Consider the following 13,015-nt stretch of genomic DNA (forward strand, 5'->3'; position numbering starts at 1 on the left):
ACAACCAATTTATCTTTCAATGACATTCTATCAATGGAGAAAAAAAGAAAAAAAGAAAAAAAGAAATGTAGAAAGCTCTCTAGAATTTTCAACTAATTAAATCTCATTGTGCTATACATTGTATCGAATGCCGTCCCCGCCGTGCACGGCAATAGGGGAGGCGGTATAGCCAAGCCCTAGTCCAGTGCACTCACAGTCACACACACACTCTCTCTCTCGCTCTCTTTCTGTTGTTAGGGTTTTGGACCAGCTTCGGTGCCTTTTCTTTGTTTTTGAGCCACTTTCCCGCATTGCTTGCAGATTCTCCCTTCACCGCTACCAATTTCCACCACCCACCATCACCCACCACCTAGATCGCTCAGTTGTTTCCCATTTCCAGTTCTTCTCTCCACCTCCTGCATTTGGCGTGTTGGGTGTTCATCATTAGCTTGGAGTTAGGGTTCGAGGTTGTGGTTTAGGACAGGATTGAGCAGAGCAGAGTTGCGAGGCAGAGGAATAGGGAGAAGAGGTGGAGGAATTTGAAGAGATGGCGTCGCAAGGGGATACGAGTAATCCCGAGAGCGTAGAGGAGCTGACGATGATGGTGAAGTGGTCGGGGAACGGGACGTTTGTGGTGCGCGTGTGCGCCGACGATACGGTTGGCGAGTTGAAGCGCCGGATCTGCGAGTTGACCAACGTCCTGCCCAAGCGACAGAAACTGCTGAATGTGAGGGTGGGCGCCACCCCTGCGGTGGATTCCATGCTTTTGTCGCAGTTGAACATCAAGTTGACCACCAAGATCGTTATGATGGGGTGCGCTGGTGGCTAATACTTTCTCCCGCTGATTAATCATTGGTGTGAGTCTTGTTTTTGGTGGTCGTTACAATCGTCTTGGGTGCCAATTTTCGATGGTGGTTGTGATTTCATTGTTGGCAGTATTCTTTTTCTTTTTCTTTTTCCATTCCCCCCTCTGCAGTGACCACATTGGGTTTGGCAGCTTTGTTTCCTCACGTATAGATCTGTTCTGATGCAATTGCCAATTAAGGCTTGGTGGGGATGCGTTGACACATTGTTTGCAAATACTTTATTGCCAACATCGTAGTGGAAAAGGAGCTTTAGCATGTGAGAACAATGACGTGATGGCATGACTTGAAGAGGAGAAATAGTTTCATTGACCTGTATGATATGGACGATAGGGCTATGATTTTGTGCTAGGGATGAGGGATGTTCAAATTTCGCTGGTGTAGAAGATAGTCTGATTTGGAATGACGAATTATGCAGGACTGTTGAGGATGAGATTCTGGTGGAGCCAGTGGATGCACCCGAGGTTGTAGATGATTTCGAACTTGGTCAAGAAGATACCGTTGACATTATGGACAGAGAAGTAAATAAACAAAAATTGAGGCGTCGAATTGAACAGTTTAAGGTGACCATCCATGTACTCCCAACCGAGGCCTTACGGAACTTTGCTTTTGTATTCTCACTTAACGCTGTACTTTGAAAAAAGAAAGAAAGAAAGTACAAAAGAAAACAAGGAAATTGAATTGGGGCTACACGATTTATGAGGCCCTTCCTTATTATAGAGGTCAAACTCAAATACCCTATACGATTGATTCTAAGATAATTTTAAGAGCCTTGTAGAAGGGTATGGAGTACAGGGTAATTATGCTTGCCTTTTATGAATCTTACATTCAAATGGGTGTTATTATTGAAATTTGATGGCAGCTGAATCTAATCAATCCTCCTCGACCAGGCAAGAAGTGTTTGGTGTTGGATATAGACTATACCCTATTTGACCACCGTTCGACTGCTGAGAATCCACGCGAACTTATGCGTCCTTGTAAGTATTGTTCTATCACCACTTCTCTTTGTTAGGACACGATCTATTTGTTCCTTTGCCAATGTGGAATCTGTAGTTGCGAATTTTAATTTTGGGACGGACAAGTAGGTAGGTGTGGTATTTAAGCGTTGGCTTACTGTGTGTAACTGATGGACAGATCTTCATGAATTCTTGACAACGGCGTACCAGTTTTATGATGTCATAATTTGGTCTGCAACCAGGTGAGCTGCCTGTGATTCAACTCATACCCTCTGTTTATTTCTCATGTCCCAAAGAACTAGAAATGCAGTCGGGGGAATTCAGCCCATGGCATTCACGCTGTATTTGCTTTGAGAATTCACAACATATTGAGACTTTTATTCCTCATTGGCTTGAATCGAGTGTCATCTGTTAGCGCCGTTGATATCCAGTCTTGTTACGTATCATGCCACTTGATATCACAATCGAAGGGATGATTCGTGTGGGGCTGTCAGCATGAAGTGGGTAGAGGTGAAGATGAAGGAGCTTGGTGTACTTTCGCACCCAGATTACAAAATTACAGCCATGATGGACCATCTAGCCATGATTACCGTCCAATCAGAGTCTCATGGGGTTTTTGATTGCAAACCGCTCGGTGTCCTCTGGGGAAAGTGTCCTGAGGTGAGCATTTGTGTTGATGGCGTCAAATGTTTGATTCCATGCAGACTTACACCTTTGAACTTCCCCGATTTTAAAAAGCTGTATCGGTTGATGAGGTAGTGACTGCTTGGGTTTGTTTTGCAGTTTTACAACTCTAAGAACACAATCATGTTCGACGATTTGAGACGGAACTTTGTTATGAATCCTCAAAATGGGTTGGTTATCAAGCCTTTTAGGAAGGCACACATTAACCGTGCTTCAGATCAGGAGCTTCTAGGACTGGCTGACTATCTGGTTGCAATATCTGCTTTGGATGATTTGAGCGAGCTTGATCATCAGCGATGGAAAGATTATTCTGATCAGCATAAGAGGAGAAGGCGATCTTGACTGGTTGCTGGTTTTCCCTGAAGAATTGGCTTGGCTTGTAAAAAGAGACCATCGCCTAAATGCTGAATTCATGTATTAAAATGCGTGATATATTGAATTCACAACGTTTGGTTTGAAAATTACAAGTTAACGAACCTGTCTTAAATATGTGTTTGGATTACAGTTGCAGTATTTCTAATAAATTTAGTAAGAACTTTAATATGTTTTTTGGTACTAAAACTCTTTAAATTTACAGCTCTTGGGTTTGTGGGTTATATAATACAAAAAACATGAGGGCGTGTGGGTATACGAATCATTTTATACTGCGGTTGTTCAAATTTGGATGATATCCAAGATATATGATGAAAGTAAACTTAGGAATTTGATTGCAAGGATTCTCTTGAATTTCTATAAATAATTATGGAAATCAGCACCTAACTTAATCCTAATGTACACGGTAACAAGAAACAGTGTGCATTGATAGTGCCAGATAGTACATATTTTAAAAAATTGAAGGTGCATATTCTTGAAACTTTGTGATATCTCGTGTTTGTCGCTATCATTTAACGAGCTAAAAATCACAATATCTTGTTTTTCAAAAACAAAAGACCTAATTAGTTTTCTTGTATCAGAGTGAAATACCACTTGTGTTGTCCTAATTTAAAGAAACGCGTACCACCCCATATACCAAACTAATTCAACACATTTTAAGTTTAAGAAGACAATGTGAAGTTTTCATTTAAAAAACGTTCTAACTATCGTTAACATATTTTTACAAATGAGCAATCACACACGCCTGTTTGTTCAATCTATTGATTTTTATTCACATGTATCAACCTAGACTTCTCTTATGAAACCCAAATTTTTTTATTGTTACTGCAGTGAAACAAATTTCGAGTACAGAACATTCTTCTTTTTCTTCAAATCTTTATTTTCAGAATTATAATTACTGAGTTAAAGACAAAATTGCTCGACTTTTTCCACCCAGAACCTTTCTATAGTTCAACATGATGCCATGGTTTTGAACTCAACAGTACAATTTCCCAACGTTATTCGAGAGAACAGGTTCTACTTCGGAACGGTCGTTGTGAAATGGTGTTCTGCGGTGGAACGGTCGAGCCCTAGGAACCTCGATCTCCAGCAGCCCTAAGAGCGGCTGGGACACCTACCACTGTCTCTTTTGCGTTTTGCATCTTCGCCCTCGCCTTGATAGTTTTCTGCTTCGCTCCTGGACATCCCAGCTCGAGCATCATGGCGGAGCAGGTATGCTTGACTCTGGTTTTGAACCTAATCAACTCAATTTTTACTTGAACCTGTCCGAACCATAAACTGATGTGGAATTGGACAATCCAGTTTTCTCTAGGTTGCGCATTCTGTGTGCTGTGCTGACGAATTTCGCTCTTGTGTGTTCGCGGTTTTCTTTTTGCGCGCCTGTAGACTGAGAAGTCTTTCCTGAAGCAGCCCAAGGTCTTCCTCAGGTAGCACTTCGTTCTTTATGCTATTGCTGTGGGCAGACTTGTAGTGTAAAAAGTTCGTGGTGCACTCTTTTTTCTTGCACATTGTGGGTTGCGAATACTCGATGTTTATTTCTGTGTTGGTTGACTCTCCGCAGCACTAAGGCTTCAGCGAAGGGGAAGGCTGCAGGAAAGGCCGGTACCCGTTTCTGGAAGAATGTTGGTCTTGGCTTTAAGACCCCTCGCGAAGCTATTGAAGGTATGGCTTCTTTTTGGGTTTATTCCCATTCTTTAAGTTTCATCAATCCGTGTTATTGGGATTTTTTGAAAAAAGTAATATTTCTATGAAGGCTATGCTGAAAATACCGTTCGCGTAGCCTTTCTCTCTCGCAAGGACTATGCATTTCGTTAGACTGCCTGATAGCACCTCATCGCATCGAGTGGAATGTTGACCTAACACTCAAGGATAGTTTTTTTATGACTTTCGAATACATGGCCTAGGATCTGTCATGGGGGGTTGTCCTACATGACTGATAGGGTATAAGAAGAATTTATGCACGTACGTGGTGGGTAATTGCGTTTTTTCAGACTTGGGCGGGATGTCCAATAGCTGTCGTTAGTCGCAGCGTCAAGCGCTAGGCAGGGCCCGTGATTATCTTTCATGCTTAGACGTAAAATAAATCCCAAGGTTGCATTAGGGTTTGATGTGAATGTTGAGTGATCTGTGCTGAGATCTCGGGAGTGTTCTAAACTTTCAGGCACCTACATTGACAAGAAGTGCCCATTCACCGGAGATGTCTCCATTCGAGGCCGCATCCTAACTGGAACTGTGAACTGCACCAAGATGACTCGCACCATCACCATTCGGCGGGATTACCTTCATTTCGTCAGGAAATACCAGAGGCGAGTTTTCTTTATGTAAATGTCACCGAAAGTACGTGGATGATTCGTTGGTCATTTCTAAGGTGCTGGTTCACGCAGATGGTACTCTCTCCGTGTGTTTAAATGGTTAGTTTCTTTTTGAGTATTTAGCCCCAATTTCATACAGGTACGAGAAGAGGCACTCGAACTTGGCAGCTCACGTCTCTCCCGCATTCCGTGTAAAGGAGGGTGATAAGGTTATCATCGGACAATGCAGGTTAGATCTTGTTCATTGTATTGGAAAAATTTAAGGATGCAATGGTGGTTGAAGAGTGTCCTAGTCTGCTTTTTTCTTCCTTCGAGATCTTACTTCGAAACCCAGTGTTCTTGTTCTCTTTCTATGTATTTTGGAATTTTCTTATTCTGAGCCGGTCATTTTCCTCCATCTTCCCCAGGCCTCTTTCGAAGACTGTGAGATTCAACGTCTTGAAGGTTATTCCTATGGGCGCCTCAGATGGAGGTAACAAGAAGGTGTTCACAGCCGTTTAGAGCCTTAGTCTGGTTTCATGGATTAGTATGATGGTTCGCGGTTTCACCGCTCTCTTTTGAAATGTGAAATTCACTCATCCATCAATATTGTTCGTGCAAGTATCGCATCAAACTTTGTCCTGGCTATATGTATGGATCGAATTCGTCATATGATTAGCCCAAGATCGGCCTTCCTTCTTTCTTTCGTTCTTGTACGGTCTTGTATTCTTTTGGTTTCGAGTCGCAGCTTCAACTCATATGGGTGAAACGGATTAGTTCGTATCTCCGTTTGGAAGAGTCCCATTTCCTATTTTTGTAGCAATTTCCTCTGAGGTTCCACTGTCGACTGGAAAGCCTACCAAGTCAGACGATTCCATGTGTAAGGCTTGTCGGATTCCTGCTGTTTCTCAAGCGAATGTCTCTTGCATACAAATTATGAGACGAAGTTGAAACTGATTTGGTAACCCTGATCGAGTGAAGTCCAAATGACGACATTCATGACGTTAATGAGCACTTTCACAGCCCAAGCCACCACCACATCAGTTGTGTACACCTATCATGATTTTTAGATTTTAAGTTTTTCTGGAGCTGTGTCTTCATCTTAAAAATCCTCTATGGACTTCTCTGTCATTGTTACTGATTGAATCTCATCCAAGTCGCTTGGACGACATGGACGCAAAGCTTTTTGCCATTGATGAAGTTACCTACTCACTTTGTGGGCCCACCGAAAGTGCACAATCTGGTTGCAGTAACTCCATGCTGATCCACTGTTACCCGCGCCTTGGAAGATGTGTGTACCATGCGTCCAGGTGTTAAAAGATGATTCCTGAGTTGTGGGTGGTGCCTACGTTACTACTCCTATATCCACAGAACATTTTCATGCGTTAAGTGATACATGCGGCCCATTTCAGAAAAGGGGAGCGTTTTGTTCAGAATCGTCATTAGACATCTCAAGCAAACTCCTGAAAATAGTATCGAATTCCAACATCTACTAATCGCGATTCGTCGAGAATGAGACTTTGATCGAATGAATTAAATCAACCCCAATCCTTGTCCAAAACCAGCAAATTTGATTAGCCAAGACAATGGTATGCGACTTTAACGAAAGCGGTGCGAAAATGAATTTCGCACTACTTTGAGCGAATCGAGTCTGGCAGCGAATCGGGCCGTACATATCCACCGGATTTTCCAGTCTTCACAATTGATCTGGTGGCGTTGACACTCTGCGATCACTTTCAAGTGGCCAACAGAGAATGAGCTCAAACCGAGCAGCAAAAAAGGAGACGAAAAGAAAGGAGATGAAATCGAGAGGCATGGAGAGAAAGAGCAGAAATGAAGGGAGGAGATTCTGCCTTCCATCATAGTGGTGGAGGAACGAGGACTCACCCAAAGAGATAGGAAGCCAGACATTGAAGGGTGGGGACTTGATCATCCTGGCCTCGTCCAGGTTCACGAATCACGTCAATTCTACTGAACGGGCCTCCACCCTCGTAATCACATACATTGTCAGGCACAAATAGCTCACCCCATCCACACTGGAATTGTGGACATAGTTGGAGCTCCGCCCTCTTAGAAAACAGAACACACCGCTGTGAGCTTGTCGTAGTTGTGGTAACTGTGCCTTGCGCTGAAGTTCTGTGGTTTAGATATCCTTGCGAGGAGGGAGTTTGTACCGCCAGCGCTATGGCCATGGCTACTGCACTGCTTCGCCTCGCAAGGGCTCAGGGGCAGCAATTGCAGCGTACATTGCAGCAAGCACCGGCTGTCGCCACCGCTAGCTTCCGCTTCGCCACCGTGAGTGTCGACTCTTCTACTGTTTCTCGTTTGTCACTGCAATGGAGTGGTAGTAACGGAACCGGGCCTTACGTTGGATCTTTCCTGAGTGGGATACGGAAGTGGTACATGTTCTCGAGGTTTTATCTTCGTGTAATAGGATTGTGTTGCATCCTGTTAATGAACTCTGTGGATTTGATTTGTGCCGCAGTCCGCAGCTGCTGCAGAGGACCCTACCTCCTCCAAAGCGCATGTGACGGTGAGAGTATTGACCCTCCTTTTACAGCTGTTTCTGCGCACTGTGGTTTGTTGCTCTATCGTAGCTTATGGATCCAGGATTTCACTTTAGTTTTCTGATGAATCTAGAGGATAATATTCCATCAATTGGTCAATTACGTTTAAATTTTGACGTTTTTACTTCTGTTTCGGTCTAGTCATGCCGGAACTTGAGCAGTTATCTATTATTCTGTATGTTAGATATGCCTGGGCGGTGAAATCATGAATATTGTGCGCGGATGAAATGGAAATTCTACACCCGAGCTGCTGAGTAGGGTGATTACAACGTCCCAGTCACGTCAGTGCATAATCTGGTCACGATTCAATTGACTGTTAGAGTTGTTATGATTCTTTGAGCGGTTGCACCAAACGTATGTCGGTCGCAAGGTAACTCGCAACCAATCTTTCACGAGAGGAAGTCGAAGCACTGACGATGATACTTTGTTCTTTGTATGGACCAGTGGCCGAAGCAACTGAATGCCGACATCTCCGAGGTTGACCCCGAGATTGTCGACATCATCGAACATGAGAAGAACCGTCAATACAAGGTTTGAAGTTCGTTTCCTTGTGTTTTTATCTGGTGTTTTTATCATGTTTATCACGTGCCTTGCCCTTTCACTAGTATTTCTACCAAAATATTAACTTGTTAGAAGACTGTACGGACTCGTCAATTACTTTCTACTACCTTGAATTGTTGTAACACGAATTGCTTTTCTGTGTAGGGTCTGGAGTTGATCCCATCAGAAAACTTCACCTCCCTCTCAGTTATGCAGGCAGTGGGGTCAGTCATGACCAACAAGTACAGTGAGGGTTACCCCGGGGCTCGTTACTACGGTGGCAACGAGTATGTCACCTTTTCTCTGCTTCGTGGTGTTATTACATGACGTTAAACTTCATTACTATTTTCCAAGTGTAGTTTTGGTGGTCGTTTACGTGTGATCAGTTGGGCTGACAGCGCTACCCGTCCGCAGGTACATTGATATGGCTGAAAGATTGTGCCAAAAGAGAGCACTTGCTGCTTTCCGTCTCGACCCCGAGAAATGGGGAGGTCAGTCCTCTCTGCTTATGCATACTCAGTTACCGAATCTGTTTTCAAATACGTTTGCTGAAGTTCCCTTCCTGCTTACTCGGTAGCAGTATTCGTCTTTTCTAGAGATGCCTATCATGCTCACTTTCAACGTCTTTTTGAACAGTGAACGTGCAGTCCCTGTCTGGATCGCCAGCAAACTTTCAGGTGTACACAGCTCTCCTGAAGCCACATGAGCGGATCATGGCGTTGGATCTTCCTCATGGTGGCCACTTGTCTCATGGATATCAGGTACGTCTTCTGGTTTTCTATTCATGCCCAATTTATACTTGCTTGTGGTATTTGCTCAAACTGAATATCCTAAGATGGTTGCCATTCTTACTACGTATCTGCACGTTTCTCCACAATCATGAATTTATTCACACTTCATGCTTTTCATGGCAAACAGACTGATACAAAGAAGATTTCAGCCGTTTCCATTTTCTTCGAGACTATGCCCTACAGACTGAACGAGTCCACAGGTTATATCGACTATGATCAGGTAAATATTGTGCATTGCTACCGTAGAAAGTTTTGAATGTAAGCGTTGTTTCACCTACCGAGTGAATTCGGTTGCCTTGGCTAGCAATATCAGCAGCTGGGTGCTCAATACTACCAAGGATTTTACGGAACTATCTAAATTCTTTTCTCCTGATCACCAATGGGTCCACTTCCCGATATTGAAGTTTTAAAATCGTTTGATGCAGCGCAGTTTCGTTGCAGTTGATTTTCCCGAAGATTATGAAAACTAGGAGTTTTTTTCTGACAGATTCTCTAACTTTTTTCATCATATTCTTTTTCCCCAGATGGAGAAGAGCGCAACACTCTTCAGACCAAAGTTGATAGTCGCTGGTGCTAGTGCTTATGCCCGCCATTACGACTACGCTCGCATGCGCCAGGTGGGTTGCTAGTCCTTTTAACAGGTTTCTATGATTGGATTTGTTACACCCATATTATTGCAATTTAGTATTTGAAGGATCTGTGAACTTGTTAATCCCCCGTTTGAAAACTCACGACTGGCTGTTTTTTTTAGGTTTGTGACAAGCAAAAGGCGATTCTGCTCGCCGACATGGCCCATATCAGTGGACTTGTAGCAGGTGGCGTTGTCCCATCTCCCTTTGACTATGCCGATGTTGTTACCACCACGACTCACAAGTCTCTCCGGGGACCTCGAGGTGCGATGATCTTCTACCGTAAGGGTCTGAAGGAGACAACCAAGAAGGGTGAACAGGTAAAGTACTTCAGAAGCAGATTTCTTTTGTTTTTTGTTTTATGTTTTTTGTGTGGTACTTTCTATTGTAATCTCCCATATTGACTCGCACCTTGTTAGCATAGCCAAGCGTGATTTTCTTGAGTATGGTTATTTTGTCATTTTGTTCTTTATTCTTCCGTTGTTAGATTCTCGCATCAGCATTGAGCTGGGGTTCAACCTACTTTATCCCTGCTATACAATTCTGTTGTGCAGGTGTTCTACGATTATGAAGATAAGATCAATGCATCCGTTTTCCCTGGACTTCAGGGAGGTCCCCACAACCATACCATCACTGGTCTTGCTGTTGCCCTGAAGCAGGCTGCTACTCCCGAATTCAAAGCTTATCAGGAACAAGTTTTGAGGAACTCAGCACATTTTGCTAAGGTCAGTATCTCTTGCAACGATATCTAGTGATGAGAATTTCAGACAGTGACTATGTGGTCGGCGATTCTCATGACTAGTAGCAGAGCCATGTGTATGGTCAGTTGATTTTTTCTTCTCCAACCCGCTTTTAAGTATATTATTTTATTCATTTTAGATGTAAAACTTCCAGTAACTAACAATATTGATTCTTATAAAACAGGCTTTGATGGGCCGGGGTTACGAGCTGGTGTCCGGTGGAACAGAGAACCACTTGGTTCTTGTTAACCTCAAGCCCAAGGTGTATTCTGCAAACTCTTCCTCAGTACTGTTATCACATGTTCCATGTTCTAATTTTCTACCAGTATGACTATTAATTAAGACTGTGTCCTGATCTGCGATGAATGGTTCTTGTCATTGTGTAGGGTGTGGACGGTTCAAGGGTGGAGCGAGTGATGGAGCTTGCCCACATTGCAGCAAACAAGAACACTGTTCCAGGAGATGTGTCTGCATTGGTACCTGGAGGTATCCGTATGGGTAAGTGTAAACGAAGCTCTCGAATCAGTAGTCTTCTTATTTGAAAACGATCTAGAGATAAAACCAGTGAAATGACTTAATGCATTAATGTAATCTTGTAGGTCGTAGTGGTGACTGTATGCAGTACACAGATTTATGCTCTGAGTTCTTATTCGTTTCGACTAGCCATCAAGACTCCACAGTAAATCTTCATCAGATATTGATGAATATGAATTCTGTTTGATTACAGGAACCCCGGCTTTGACAAGCAGAGGGTTTACCGAGGAAGATTTTGAGAAGGTTGCTGAGTACTTCGACCGTGCAGTGGAGATCGCCGTGAAAGTCAAGAAGTCCACAGGTGAGATTTTTCATATATTTTTAACCACAGAACAGATGTCGTCAATGACACCAAACTCTCTCGAAGTTGGAAAGCTTATCACTGAGCGTTATTTCCTGTGGCAGGTACGAAGTTGAAGGACTTCAGGAACGTTGTCGACACCGACCCTGAGGTTCAGGCTGAAATTGGAAAGTTGAAGCACGAGGTGGAAGAGTTCGCGAAGCAATTCCCCACTATTGGTTTCGAGAAGTCGTCAATGAAGTACAAGAACTAGATCCGCAGTCGTTGTATAAATGGAAATTAGCTCACTTTACATTTGTCTGTTGACGAATGCGTAAGCATGGTAGCTCATCCTAGTTTTGTTGTGAATTCTTGAATGAACGGGGTTTGTTAGTGAAACATTGGCAACTCTGTTAAGTTCTGCTTGATGGGCATTTTCCTTTGGCTTTCTCAGGAACAGCCCGAGTAATACTGTAATCCATGTAAACTGAAATGAAGATATACTACCTTTTGAATAGAGTATCGTACCTTGGAATAAGCACCAAGCATCAAAGTGAAATGTTTGCATACCAACTTCATATTATGCAGTTTGGATTTGTGTGACTAATGAGTAGATTATGAGCTGAGAGTGCAAATAGTTCAATATATAACTTGCCTTGAAAAGTTGATTGTCTACACAAATGAAAAATTCGCTATTGCCGAATACACATCAACTCTAAACCATGAACGTATGGCAACGCCAAAACACCATATTGCAATTGGATGTGAAGACAAATCTCCTAGATCGAATGTGGGGATGTTATATTTGGAATCATGCAAGTCTACTGATATGCTATGATTGAATGACAATGTCTGAAAGGTATTGATCTCTTCTTTGTCTTTGGATGCAACTTGCTGATATTTCATTGTTTCTTCCAAATTCTGATACTTGAACACGCCAAACCATTGTACAGATCACAAAAGATAAACGATACATTAATTTGATTGTATAGTACACATGTGTGTATTGTATTATCTCAATCATGATTGAGTAGGATTTTTGAATATCACACTAGAATTGATACATAAGGGGGTGTCAAACTCAGAGAAGACTTCAAAGAAAGGAAAAAAATTGAAATTAGAGAATGGAGAAGTCAATGTGAAAATGTAAGCTACTTTACAAAATTCATTAGAGAATGCAACTTATTAGGAGTAGAAGAATAACTTAATTACAGGAGAAAAGTATGGGTTGACATCATGGGTAATTATAAAGTGCATGGATTCAACCTCATCCTTTTCTATTTAATATAAGAGAAAAGCAGCTGTTGATAAAAATTAGAAGAAAATGTTTTGCTTTTCTTTGATTCCTTAGAGGATATTGCAATATTTGGATTAGTGGCATCAAAATTATAGCAATTTATTATATTTTAATTATATTATTTTCAATTTTTTTTTTTAACCTTTCTTCCATATTTGACACCTCTAATGAAACATATATATATATATATCTATATGATAAAGAAATTCAAATTTTTATTAAAGCAACTCACTTATCTAAGCCATCATTACATTCCATGTTCTTTGTCATCATTCCTCCTATTTCCAACTTCTCCAACCTTATTCCTATCCATATCTCCCATCTTGACCTCTTATGTATTCCCAGCACTGGTTCTTCGTTTCCTCTATTCTTTTGTTCCTTCCATCCATTTCTATCCACTATTTGCCATCTCTATTTTTAACCTTATCCACCATCTTAAATTGCCAAATCTAAATGAAGCTTTATTCCATAGTTTATTCAACTCATCATCCT

General features: G+C 42.1%; 3 protein-coding genes across 3 annotated transcripts; all 3 read left to right on the forward strand.

Annotated features, from left to right (window-relative positions):
• The first annotated feature begins 236 nt into the window (after nt 1–236).
• On the forward strand, nt 237–2,954 carry LOC112289606 (ubiquitin-like domain-containing CTD phosphatase). The gene is made up of 6 exons (XM_024534958.3): nt 237–792; nt 1,261–1,405; nt 1,705–1,819; nt 1,977–2,040; nt 2,293–2,458; nt 2,582–2,954. The coding sequence occupies exons 1-6, from the start codon at nt 527–529 to the stop codon at nt 2,822–2,824; spliced, it is 999 nt and encodes a 332-aa protein (XP_024390726.1). The 5' UTR covers nt 237–526; the 3' UTR covers nt 2,825–2,954.
• A 1,036-nt stretch (nt 2,955–3,990) lies between these two features.
• Nucleotides 3,991–5,779, forward strand: LOC112289618 (small ribosomal subunit protein uS17). Its single transcript, XM_024534971.3, has 6 exons — nt 3,991–4,066; nt 4,241–4,281; nt 4,416–4,516; nt 5,016–5,160; nt 5,306–5,395; nt 5,574–5,779. Exons 1-6 carry the CDS (start codon nt 4,055–4,057, stop codon nt 5,665–5,667), a joined length of 483 nt encoding a protein of 160 aa, XP_024390739.1. The 5' UTR covers nt 3,991–4,054; the 3' UTR covers nt 5,668–5,779.
• Nucleotides 5,780–7,201: 1,422 nt separating this feature from the next.
• On the forward strand, nt 7,202–11,741 carry LOC112289599 (serine hydroxymethyltransferase 1, mitochondrial). The gene is made up of 14 exons (XM_024534937.3): nt 7,202–7,440; nt 7,631–7,678; nt 8,157–8,243; nt 8,418–8,539; nt 8,667–8,743; nt 8,889–9,013; nt 9,171–9,263; nt 9,568–9,660; nt 9,795–9,992; nt 10,227–10,397; nt 10,597–10,674; nt 10,799–10,910; nt 11,140–11,247; nt 11,352–11,741. The coding sequence occupies exons 1-14, from the start codon at nt 7,330–7,332 to the stop codon at nt 11,498–11,500; spliced, it is 1,572 nt and encodes a 523-aa protein (XP_024390705.1). The 5' UTR covers nt 7,202–7,329; the 3' UTR covers nt 11,501–11,741.
• The last annotated feature ends 1,274 nt before the right edge of the window (nt 11,742–13,015 follow it).

The sequence above is a fragment of the Physcomitrium patens genome, chromosome 1 (assembly GCF_059467195.1).
Source record: "Physcomitrium patens ecotype Gransden chromosome 1, ASM5946719v1, whole genome shotgun sequence".
In the NCBI taxonomy this organism is placed as follows: Eukaryota; Viridiplantae; Streptophyta; class Bryopsida; order Funariales; family Funariaceae; genus Physcomitrium; species Physcomitrium patens.